The 12386-nt window shown below is 39.2% G+C and overlaps 2 protein-coding genes across 3 annotated transcripts; one reads left to right on the top strand and one right to left on the bottom strand.

Annotated features, from left to right (window-relative positions):
- Positions 1 to 10: 10 nt before the first annotated feature.
- Positions 11 to 9419, top strand: LOC113687039 (uncharacterized). 2 transcript variants are annotated; one of them, XM_089189350.1, is made up of 8 exons: positions 11 to 824; positions 1549 to 1838; positions 2278 to 2548; positions 3468 to 3655; positions 4406 to 4604; positions 5887 to 6131; positions 6773 to 7055; positions 8398 to 9419. In XM_089189350.1, exons 1-8 carry the CDS (start codon positions 385 to 387, stop codon positions 8660 to 8662), a joined length of 2181 nt encoding a protein of 726 aa, XP_089045476.1. In that variant the 5' UTR covers positions 11 to 384; the 3' UTR covers positions 8663 to 9419. The 2 variants fall into 2 exon arrangements, with proteins under 2 accessions (XP_089045476.1, XP_089045475.1); XM_089189349.1 differs by having other exon boundaries at positions 4400 to 4604.
- Positions 9249 to 12298, bottom strand: LOC113687040 (uncharacterized). The gene is made up of 2 exons (XM_027204743.2): positions 12044 to 12298; positions 9249 to 11410 (listed from the first exon to the last, which is right to left on the bottom strand). Exon 2 carries the CDS (start codon positions 11237 to 11239, stop codon positions 9800 to 9802), a length of 1440 nt encoding a protein of 479 aa, XP_027060544.2. The 5' UTR covers positions 11240 to 11410; positions 12044 to 12298; the 3' UTR covers positions 9249 to 9799.
- Positions 12299 to 12386: the final 88 nt, after the last annotated feature.

The following is a 12386-nucleotide window of genomic DNA, read 5'->3' as shown; positions in this document are numbered from 1 at the left end:
TGAGAAAGGACTGGAAACGACGTTTTTCAACATGGCGGACGAACGATGCATATATAGGAAATAGAAATCACCTAGGAACCAGTAGGCATCGACTATTTCGATGTCATTTTCAACAGCATGGTAATATACACGTCACGGATGAGCTGAACTGCGTAAAGGGAGTTGGGAATTTTTGGGAATATTTTTTAAGTTTATCTTTGGTTATCCGTTGTCAGATTTGTTGACTACTTCCTGATCTGAAGAAATACCTTTAATGTGTTACATCTAGGAAGAAAACACGAACAACGAAGTAATCATACTTTGCAAAAAGTATTCAGGAGGAGACGAAAACCGAACCTGTACAAGTTCACCATCGTGTCAAAGTTATTACAGCGGTGGTTTTAAATGGCAAGGGAAGAAATGGAAAAAACTGATCAAGAAATTTGCGTTTTGAATCATTTTCAGGGCGAAACTGTTTGCTACCCTCTAGTGCTATTAGAGGGGATAATATGTCCAAATAGCGAAACATCTGGACCTAAAAGAATCCGTCGAGTGTCTAGTACTAGTTTAGATACATCAAGTGACTCTGAATCAGAGAGGAGAAATAAGATTCGAGCTCTGGATTCAACATTGATTGAGAATGAATTAGAAGTTTATCAAGACGGTTTTTCTATACTGATTAGATGTGGTAATCACGAATTGTCATGGCCTGTGGTTTGTAAAGGTTTCAAGGCAGTTGTTCCTCTTAACATTGGGGAAAACTTGATTGTGTTGAAAGTGCCGGATAGAACAGACTTAAATGAACTTGAGTTCAAGTTAACATACATACCAGTCACAATATCAAGGTATGCTTGTTACTCTTTTAATTGTTAAGCAAGGCTCTTTGTTTTACCACAATGGACGGAGGCCAGTATGCATGGTATGGCAAAACTCAATGACATCTTGTGCATGCAAAGGAAATTCTGCAAAGGAAATTCTGCAGTGTAAAATGTATTGTGACAAAGAAAAAAAGTGGTGTGTGCATCTACCATACTCTGCAGACAGGGGCAGAGAGTTAAATTGGAGGCTACGTGGTCTCTAACTGCCATTATACCTCACTGCACCTAAGACTGCTATTCTTCCTGACTGTAATGCCAGTCCATCACAGGACACCTCCATTCCCTTGTAGAGCATTTTATAGCATATCATTGTTTAACAATCAGAAGCTTCTTAAATTGGTGATCATTTCCTTTATTCTCATGACCTTTTCATTTGATTCAAGAATGATACTGTAGGGAGAAATTAGAAGCTGGTCACTCCTAAGGGTCAAAGGGTTAAAGCGTAGATGGTTATGTGCTACAATGTCCTAAGAAGACTTGACCTGCCTTAGTCAAGCCACACATCCACATCCAAAACTTAATTAGGAACATATTGACAACTAAAGTGGCCAGCCCTATAAGCCTGGTGGTTTCTTGGAGGTCTCCTCGCCCTACCATACTGTTAAACCTGTATAAATATTATATCTAAAGTGGCTAATAAATGATGATGATGAAGTTAATGATGATGATGACCTAATCCATTCTTTGACAGATTTGTTCGTGTAGTGTACATCAAGTGCACTGATAGTGATGGATCATTTGATGCTCCTGCAAATGTTCCATGCAATGTAGATTCTGCGGTTAAGAGACTTGCTTTTAATTCCCGACTTCTTCAAACATTTACGGCTGAAAGTTTGTACCAACATGGTCTAGGACACAAGACATTCTGCATTGAGGAAGATGACACTGGGTCACCTAAGGTTCATATCTTTACCAGTAAATTGAAGACTTGTGAAGCTCTTGGTATGACAGGAGATCAGCTGTATGCTTTTTTCAATAAGGGTAAGGATATACATGTATGGAGCTAACAGATCATCCTGTTCTGCTTGTTTTAGTAAGTTGTTGTTTTAAATAGACCTATCCTGAAGAACCATTAAAGCACATCTCTTGTATATAATTTTTTTTTTCATCACATGCAGTGACTTTGTTACCATGTTAAAATTTGTCTTGAGGTATTTAACCCTTTAACTCCCAGAAGTGATTCACGTGTAATTTCTCCCCATAAATACCATACATTATCCAGTAAACAGGTAATGAGAATTATAACTCAAAATCATCAAGTAGAAGTTGTTATCTTGATCTAATACCAAACTCATGCAACTAATTAACTGGAAAATGTGTAGCAGCTAGAGGGGAGAATTAACAATCAGATCTTAGGAGTTAAAGGGTTAAGCATATCAGCTGAATGAAAGTTATAGTCATTGTTCATGTTATTTTTCAGAGCTTAAGTCATCAAGCCTCTTTGATCCCTTGTGTAAGTTTTGGACTTTCATGTCCTGCACACATTATGATCCACCTTCCCCAGATCTGTTTAATGCAAATCTTATTACAAAGTACATCAAAGCTCACACAGCTCTTGGAGGGAGTCACCTTGCTCTCTTTGGTACTGGTGGGCTACACACTTGGGCCTCAAGTATTGAAGAGTTGGTGCCATGTTTTACTGATGGACGGATGATTGACAAATTACAGCTCTTTGATGACAGTAGTGGTAGGTAAGTTCAACATATGCAATAAATCATGGCTCATTGTTATCCTGGCTATCATTGATGTCACCATTCAAAGAATTTCTTGGAAAAAAATAGCACTACTTGGGTCAACTGATCAGCCATTTTTTATCTACTGGGAAGTGGGGGGTGGGGAATTTTGAGGAGATCGCATGATTTTCACCGGAGGGGACAGAGGAGCAATTTGTCTTCACTAACAGAGTATACCAGTAAAGGGGGGATAATAGAAAATTGGCTGCCTTCTGGGGGGGGGGGGTGGATCATTTATTTAGAATACTTCTGTACTAACGTAAAGAGCCTTAGGAGGAATCAGATAAATTTCAATGTAACACAACCAAAATCCTCCAACCCTCTTCCCCCTCTCTCCCCCCCCTGCCCCCTGAGAATAGAATAGAAAAGAGTCAATGAAGGAGTGAATAAGACTGAACAGAAACATAGAAACAAAATTTCAACATTAACATCAACTTGCATGGTACCAACTGTTACAGTAAATTGTAAGTTAGAGGAAAATAATACATTCTGGGATTTAAGTGACAGATTAAATTAATCTTGCCTGTAGACATGGCATGACATAACAGTGTTAGAACATTGGTCATTAATTTGGAAAATGTTGCAGTTGTATATATATCTCAATGTTTGTTTTTACCATTATGGAACTCCCCAAAAGGAATGAAAGTTAACCCTTTCATTCAAAAGATCTAAATATTAATTCCCTTTACTGTTCCCCATTTGTTGTTTATGAATCTAGTTCTGAGAATTTTATTTTGAGTTAAGCAATATCCCCTTGTCAATAATAATTTTTCTTTTCATTACCTTTCTGCTTGAAAATTTATGGTATCATAAAGAGGAATTCTTTGTTGGTCATTCCTGGGAATAGAAGGGTTAATATTTGTTACATTCTTTTCAGAGGAACTTATTGGGCAAATTATGCCACTGGTTTGGGTGCCTCTATACATGAACTTGGTCACTGCTTCGATCTAGCGCACACACCTAAAGGTATTATGGCAAGAGGATTTGATGATATGAACTGTGTGTTTACCATGTGGAGGCAACCAACATCTCCAGAAAAGGACACTGTACCTGTGGAAAAGTCAGGTCAGGGGAGAAAATTTCCCATTTACAATATTTCATGAATTATTTTTTTAATTTCTCCTAACAATTGTGCTTTTCAAGCAGCTTGAAATTTCCATATCTGCTTTTTTTACATTCTCCCTTTTCCAGCTTTGTTAAGCAAAAGTTACAAATTATGGAGTGCCACTCAAAAAACTCAGTGGATGAGATGTTTTTGCATACCAAACACGTATCTGTGTTGTTTTTTGTTTTGTTTAGTTTTTTACATCCATTGAATAAAGCTGGAAAGTGAGACTGTTTGTAATGTTCAGTCTTCTATGTGTCTAAAATTTTCAGTTTTCATTTCAAGAACCAAACAGTAGTAAATTTCTTGGTTCTTTCAACGATTATTAATAATTACATGTACTACTGATGTTTTTTAAAGGATTAACTACCCTAGTTAAAAAACAGAGTGCAGGGGATGTTAAAGAACCCAGGCATACACTTCTCAGAAAGAGTAGGCAATGTAGCTCAACTGCTAAATGCAATCTGGCCAAAGTCTTCTGCAAATGTTGTGAAGTGCACTGAGCTAATGGATATGGAAGAATAGAAATGCTTTATTGATATTATCATCGATAAACAGGTTTTAAAATTTAGATTCCAATCACTTATAAGAATTGTAAACACTCCTAAAAAGTTATTGTTCAGTTTTGGATTTGAATACCAATAATAGAACTTAATATATTATATAAAGTTTATAATAAACTGTCTGCACACCTCTGTCTTCAGTTATTGAGGAAAAGGTTGCTGACAAAGCCATGACTGCTGTTGAAGTATTAGCCACAGGAATCCCAGGTGCTGAAGGTCTTGTGCCCAAATCAAAAAGCTGTACTGCCAGTCCCTCTGGTGGAAACACTGACCTTGCTGGACCCAATGAATGGTCACATGGTGCACACTGGTACAGATCCTCAGCTGTTTTACTCAGATATCACAAGTAAGATTCAGTAGTACATACAACTGAAGTTATTATTTTCCACTGAAAGGGAAATTTTTCTTTGACCTTTATGAATTAGATATGCCCAAGGGGTAACTTGATGAAGGTTATTTAAGTATGATTTCTAATAGTATCATAATCAGGATACCTCTTAATAATAACTATTCTAGGTTCTGTGTCTTCATAATTGTAGCACCATAATATGTAATGGTATGAGTTGATTTGGGAAAAAGTGCAACCCTTAGGTGGAGTATTCCTACAGGAGCATGAAGGAGAAATAGCACATAGAGTGAAATCTGCACTTTCACAAGCTGCATTCATTGAATAGGCCATTTTACAGTTGAATACATGATGGGGTGCAAGCGGTCTCAACTGTAAGTATCTCCTCACGCAGAGATAATCTCTTGCGGTTGTTGATGGTGCGATAATATGTCAAGATAAGTGTTACTTGTCTGTCATCTTTTTCCCCACTCTAACCTGTATTACAAAATTCTATAAACTTCAATAAAATGTTTTTATCCGTGGCTTTTATCTTGTGGATATCTTTTTTTTTATAATCTACAATGTAACGCAAAGGAACCGGCCAAGGAATAAAGGCACTATTGATTGCGTGTGAAACAAAAGCATTAGCTGATGACATTTTTATATCAGGCTTTAATTCATTTATCTTCTCATATTTATTTGCCCTCATCTGGCATACTTTAGGTCTAATGACATTTCTGTGACATACGCACGAATTTTGACACTGCGCAGCTTGGAATGTTAGGAATGCTAGGATAATATCCTAGCATTTCTAAAAAGTACTTACAGTTGAGGCCACTTGTGTCCCCTCATGTAAGTTACCAAGCCTTTGATTTAGAGTGAGGCTGAAGGTAATAGAGACCAGTAACTAGTTAGCTTGACAACAAAGCAATTTACATTTGAAAAGCAGCAAGGTTTGTACCATTATAATAACAAGGTCATCCTTAGCCCCACTCCTGTTAAAAGGCTTGGCAACTAAGCACACAACTGTAAAATGGACTATTACCAAAACTTATACTTATCCACACCATAATACTCTTTAACCTTGAACTCTTTAAAATGTTTTAGTAGCAAATTCTGCTCACTTTCTCAAAACAGTATTTAGCTAGGTGTCAGGATAAGGTGGAGGGCATTGTCTTGATGTAAAAACCAAATTCTCATAATTATTTAGAAGGAAAGTATCTAGGAGCTAGAAAATAGAATTGCTGATTGGATCTTAGAAAATGAATAGCTACATACAGCAGCTGCTTTGCTTTTTCAGATGGTTCTCCACTTCGAACATGAAAGAGGATGAAATTCCCTCTAAAAAACCCATGGTACACTGGTCAAGTACTGTCTGTGGTCCTGTCGGTAATTGCGGTGGCTGTCATCAGAAGAATCAGTTGTCATTCAACAGTGTCAAGTGGCTTGAGTCCCTGAGTGCAGTTCTGGGGGGTTTCATTATTCACACAGAGGAGTATGTGAATTGTATACAGGTCATAGGGAATCAAGAAAATGCAGAAAGTGGTATGGTTAATGAATGACTTCTAAGAGTGACTGAGAGATAATTTCTACTCGTGATTTCAATACTTGTCTAATATCAAGGAGACCAAGTGATGAGAATAAATAAAAATAACAACGAGGGGGTTGTTATTTGATCCAATACCAAATTCTTAGAACCAACATCATAAGAACTGCGTGACAATAATTGCAATGAGATCTAGGGAGCAAAAGGGTTAATTGAAAATGATGAACACAATACTTTCTTGTTTCTCTCTTGATCAGTAATTCTTTCCTAACAGTTTGTTTCTTTTTTCTAGTGGAATAATGTAACTAAGTCAACAATCATTTGTTTCTTTCTTATGTAATTTATTTATTGAATCCATGGCTGTCATCAAGAAATGAGATTGCACGAGAATTGCGTTAAGTTACAGGAGAGTTTCCTCCATGTCTGAATGAAAGATAACTGAAGCAGTCAAAATTTAGATTGATAATTTAGCATGGATGTTGGAGAATTCTCCAATTTCTATGTATGGACAGTACGTAATGAAACCCTGTGAATCAGGAGTAATTTAAGTGACAACCTGATTGCCATGGAACTAGTAAGGTATTCCTAAAGCAGGATCTTGAATCCTTTGCTGATTTGCTTTTCTTGTGTTTTGATCCAGGGGAGTGTCAGGAAGTTCTCTCTGAGCCCCATGGAACAGATGGCATGGGTAAGCGCTATATCTTCACCATCAACTCTCCAGAGGAATATATCACAGCTGTTGATGTCAGAGCAGGGGGATGGATTGATGCCATTAGATTCCACACAAACTACAAATCCAGTGTTTGGATGGGAGGAATGGGTGGGGATGAATGCTGCCTGAGACCCTCCCTTGGGAAAAACATTCTGGGTCTCATGGGAACAAGTGGAATGTATGTTGGATCACTCGGAATCCTGCTTAGCAGGTTTGTTTGTGTTTATTTGATAAAAAGTAATTGTTAGGTACAATAATCTCCTTCTTAGATTCTTCTTGTCCTCCTTCTTAACAGTTTGTCATCTCTTTCAACCCTCTAACCCCTTAGAGTGACTCTCATCTAATTTCTTCCAACAATACCACCCTTGAGTCACACATTAAGGTCATGAGAATAAAGGAAATGATCACCAACTAAAGAAGAAGCTCTTGATTGTTAAACAAGTTCTCCTTGTCAGCAAGTTAAAAACATGTAGAGAACAGTATGGAGAATTTGCATACTAATGTTATGGTGTAAAGGGGTTAGACTCCACTATGGAGGTGCTCCACTTGAGCAACCAACCTTCTATCACAGTCCCCCCCTCCTCTTGAGCAGGAAAATTGGACCAAATAAGTTGTGTTTTTTCTCTCTTGTCCACGTGTGTGGCAAAATAGTACCTTAGTCTAGCAATATTACCATCTTTTGTTCATTTTCATAGCGTATTTTTTTGTGAAATTGGACATTTTTCTCAGTCACGGCAGCTCAGTATGAGTCATAATTTTTAAACACCAATTCCCTAGAGAACTGTGGCTTCCGTTATTTTTTTTACTTTGTGTCTTTGAATAAAGCATCAAAAATATTCCCAATTATTTCTGAACATGTTCTGGCCATGTTTTTGGCACCCTAAGCTATCAAAGCAAATCTGACCCTCACCTTATTTCGGCTTGATGTGCCTGCAACTCAAAAACAATTCGGGTGACCCCTAATGTTTTATTACTAAACTGCAACTAGCATCAAGGTTCATCTTTTTGGGAAGTCTTAAGAAATGTGAGTATAGGGCAAAGGTAAAGGAAAAACCTGTATTCCCACCCAAACATTGCAAGATTACCCCAAGATTACCCACTTCCATTTGACCAGGCTTCCCAGACAATTTGCCAGTACGTATTGATACTCCTGGGTGGAGAGAAGCTCTGTAAGAGTAAAGTGTTTTTCCTAAGAACACAACACGGTAACCTGGTTAGTTCTTGAACTCGGATCGCTAGACCCAGACTCCAGCGCACTAACCCTAAGGCTGCCGCGTCTCCCAGTTAACCCTTTAGCCCCTAATAGTGACCAGCATCCAAATTCTCCTTACCATATCACCCCTGAATCAAACTTGAAAGTCATGAGAATAGTGGAGATGATCACCTACTAAAGCAGCTCTTGATTGTTAAACAAATTCTCCTTGTCAGCCTCTTTGGAAATGTATGTAGAACAGTATGGAGAATATGTATACTGATGTAAGGGTGTCAAGGGTTGAAGTGGCTCAGTAAGCCATATGTACTATTTCTTTTTAACTCTGCATCGTAATTTTTAGTGATTCAGACAAAGAAATAACACCAACGGATGAGGCGGACCAATTAATTGTAGAAGCACCTCTCGGGATAAGGCTGATTGAGCTCTGGGACAAGAAACACAGTGAAGTGTACCAACACTGGGAATTCCTACAACCACACCCACCCCACACATTCACCCTGTCCAGATCAGAAGTGAGGGACCAAGCCTCAACTCTCCTTGTTGAAGATGACCAAGGAAACATTTGTCGCACAGCTTTCGTTTACGATTACAACGAGATCGTTTGATGGAACAATTTGCGATAATCTAATAAGCCCTTGGATTTATCAAGGAAATTTACTAAGTTGTGAGTGATGCGTAGAAAAACGTGCTTGCAGTTTGAGCTGGTGTAAATAGACGGTGACGAAAAAAGGGGAAGGGGAGGGTGTGGGGTGATGCACGAATTTTTGGAAAAATTCACGCGTCTGTCACATGTCATTTTAACAGTATTTCACACATCACGAAGTCAAAAGGGAATAGGGTTTAATCAGGCGTCACGTATAAACCATCTGCCACCCTCTAGATAAGGTGGCGACTGGTGCATACGGGAGGCAGAGTGGAGTTTGTAGAATAGATCACTTTCTCGAGAAGACGCAGAGTACCAGAGGCATGCATTAGGTGACTTTCTGACGTTTTATGGAAAAAAGAGATGTGCAAGAATTACTCTTTCATTTAGGAGGGTGAGGACACTACGACCCATTTTTTTTCACAAATCTTAATCACTCATAAAGGCTCCTCAAGGAAATGATTCATTTCGACACCAGCAAGACTACGACCTTTCTAACTGGTAAAATCTAGAAGCTTTAGGGGTAAAATAGTAAGCCTAATACACAAGATGGTCAAAGGAAAATTTAATTTAAAAACCAGAGATGGTTTGAGCCGCTTTAAAAGTTAGCACTACAGGATGCTTGTTCTGTGCGCACTGTACATATACATTGAAATGTGTCTCGTGTTATCCTCTATCTTAAGTAAACCTACTCATTCACCCATGAATGACTGTTATGATAACCTGTGCAAGAACTTTCCTTCTTTTTCACTTTTTTTGGAGTAATTTTTAAGGGAGCATCGAAAGTTAGCATTGGTTTCCCTTGAATTGGCTTTGCGATTGATCAAGAAAACCTGCACGATCACACCATCCTTTCGACCAATCACATCCAAGACCAAGACCAATCGCGACTTAGCAACTTGCGTTTTCCCGCGCTTCTAAAAGTTGTTTGTTTTTACTTTGAGTGCTCATTGGTTCCTTGTAATTTTTTTCTTTATTTTGATTGGTCGCTTTGATAACATAACGTTGGTCTTTTTTTGCGACACTCAGTCAATGCTCGCTCTATCTCTTCTCACCTTTTGAGAAATGAGAAAATTTATAGAATCCTAAACCTAAAATTTCACCAGACATTAGCGCACGATGGATTACAGGGAAAAGCACAGTCAATATGTTGATGTTCTGTCGTCCGCTCGAACATCCAGTTTCCAACAGCCTCAGCAACGCTAAAACCATTCACAAAGATTCCAGTCCAAGTATCATCATACAAGCTCTGCGAATGTTCTAAACACGAGCTTAAAAATAAACCTGAGTTGGGTGAACGTAGCACTGGGCGCAATGCAAACAGACTCACATTCCTGTATTGCATAATTGCTGCCATTTCATTACGCGTGCATTCTGGCGGCCTGCAATAAATGCCGTGAATGTGTTTGTAGTTCCAGTTACGATCTGGGCTGGGCTTACTCGGAGAAATGGTGTCTTTGGTAGATCTACGAAAAAGACTTCGTTTTGTGGTGAAATTATCGCTGTAGTCAGGAACCTGGCAGTTGATTCCGCGAATGTGGATCAGTTGCCACTCGTCATATGCCGATTGCAGCACAAAAAGAGGCGTGCTTACGAAGTTAAAAGCATGTTGGGGAAATAAACATTTCCAACGGAGTGACGGCCGAAAACCTCTCGCACAATCTTCGTCAACGCCACCAACGGAGTTGTGCACATCAAACATCTCCTTAAAATGCTTGTTGATCATGTCCTCACCACTCAGTGCTGCTACATCGACAAAGTAACCCGAATCGACCAGTGCACGAACATCTATCGATTTAGGAATACGACTCCGAACGAAGTCGGCGTTCATCGTCACTGCTAAACTTCCGGCGGAAGTCCCACTGAGGAGTAAGCGCTTTGCATTTCGGAATTCGCTTTGCAATAACTGATCAATGATCACCTCCAGAATTTTTTTGCCACGCATATAGATATACTGTCCGTTTACATTAACTGGATCTGACCGATAACCAGTAAAAGAAGCTCCGTCACAATAACACAACAGAACTAAGTTCCAATCGTAGAAATCCGGGTTAATTTTGTCGTTGTCGGAGAGGATTCCTTGCAGTGTTGGGGGATGGGGTGGAAAGAAATTACTTGATCCCAATCGCGTTTTACTGCGTTGAAGACAGGATTCCTCGTCAAAACACCATGCTCCACCGAAGAAGTGAATAATCCAGTTATTACCCCCTGCGCCATGTCCTTGTCTGAAGTAATATCCGGGGGGTGATCCGTCTAGGCAGACTGCACCTTGTTTGACAGCGAAAGGTAACATCACTAGCTCCACATTCTTGGCATAGGATCGTCGCTCCTGATCATGTTTGTTTGTCTGAGATGAAGCCGAATTCGGGATATAGATGTTAACAAACGCGGTGTTTCGTAATAAGAACGAAATAATCAAAACTGTCATCAAACAACTAAGACCACTGGAAATAAAAATCGTCCGAAAATGTCCGTAGGAAGAAGAATTGTGACTTCTTTGTTGTCTGAGAAGGTAACCATCTTTGTCAACGGCAGACATACTTTGTGTTTTCCGCGGTGATCTACCACATGATGGAAGTAGTTTTGCGCACAAATTTAAAATCAAAACAACTCCTCATTCTTTTGCAAAGAATCTTCTCTCATCCCATCTTACTGATCAGCCAGGCCGCGATTTTCCTATTTCGTTTTCATTTCGATCTGTTGAACCGTTCTAAGTTGTTTAAAATAAGAAATGAAAAAAAATTAATTCCTGATGCCTTGAAACGTCTGAGCAAACAGTGGCAACAGGTTGTGCAGGTGACAACTTCACTTCGTGAATCGCTGGCTACAAATCTTGACAATACACTGAACTGATGGAAAATTATGCTCAGTCGCTTTCCTCTAAAAATATTTTTTGACTCAACCTTAGATTCCGACTTACCTTAAATAAAAAAAAAAGGTGACATCAGTTGGACTGCAAGAAGGGGCATTTAAGTGCTATGTCACAAATTTTCACTGATTTTTTCCCCCCATTCGGTTTTGTTGAAAATTCGCATTAACTGGAAAGCAGTCTAAATAATGGTTTGGCAGGGAAGAAAATCGCCAAAAAGCTATTAATAGGCAAAAGTTATCGAGGAGAGTCCAGGAATGATAAGATTGACTGTTGAAAATTATGTACAAACAATGACGTAGTTACTCCAGTAACAGGTGTGTAGAATAAAAATGTGTGTAAATATGTACGACCAGTTGACAACTGCGAAAAAATTATCCCACAGGTTCCGTTACAAAGTTGCTATCGTAAATTATTGATCGAAGTACTGCAAAACCTAAACTTGACTTTTTTAAAATCACTTAATTAACATACTCATCAAATCCAAGGCCCAGTGTTTTTGTCTTCGTTGCTGGGTAGAGAAGCAAGGCCCTGGGACGAGTATTGACAGGAATATTAAGTGAGGTCCGCCTCAAAGTGGAGTCCTTACCCTAAGCCCTCAATATTAGTGCTGTACGACGCGGGTTTCTCCGTCAGCGAGAATCTTCGAGACGAGTCATGGGTAAGGTTAGTCGGGGGTCTGGCTCTGTTAGTGGCACTATTAGTGCCAGACCCCTGGCAAACCTTTCGTTGGCTCGCCATGCTCAAGGACTCAGATCGCAGGCTTAGAAACGCTGGCTAATAACTTAAAGCATTCGTGCAGGCTAACCTAGAGCCC

This window comes from Pocillopora damicornis, chromosome 12 (assembly GCF_964200805.1).
Source record: "Pocillopora damicornis chromosome 12, jaPocDami1.2, whole genome shotgun sequence".
Lineage (NCBI taxonomy): Eukaryota > Metazoa > Cnidaria > Anthozoa > Scleractinia > Pocilloporidae > Pocillopora > Pocillopora damicornis.
Note: the sequence above shows the minus strand (reverse complement) of the source record. Positions and strands in the feature narration are given on the sequence as shown.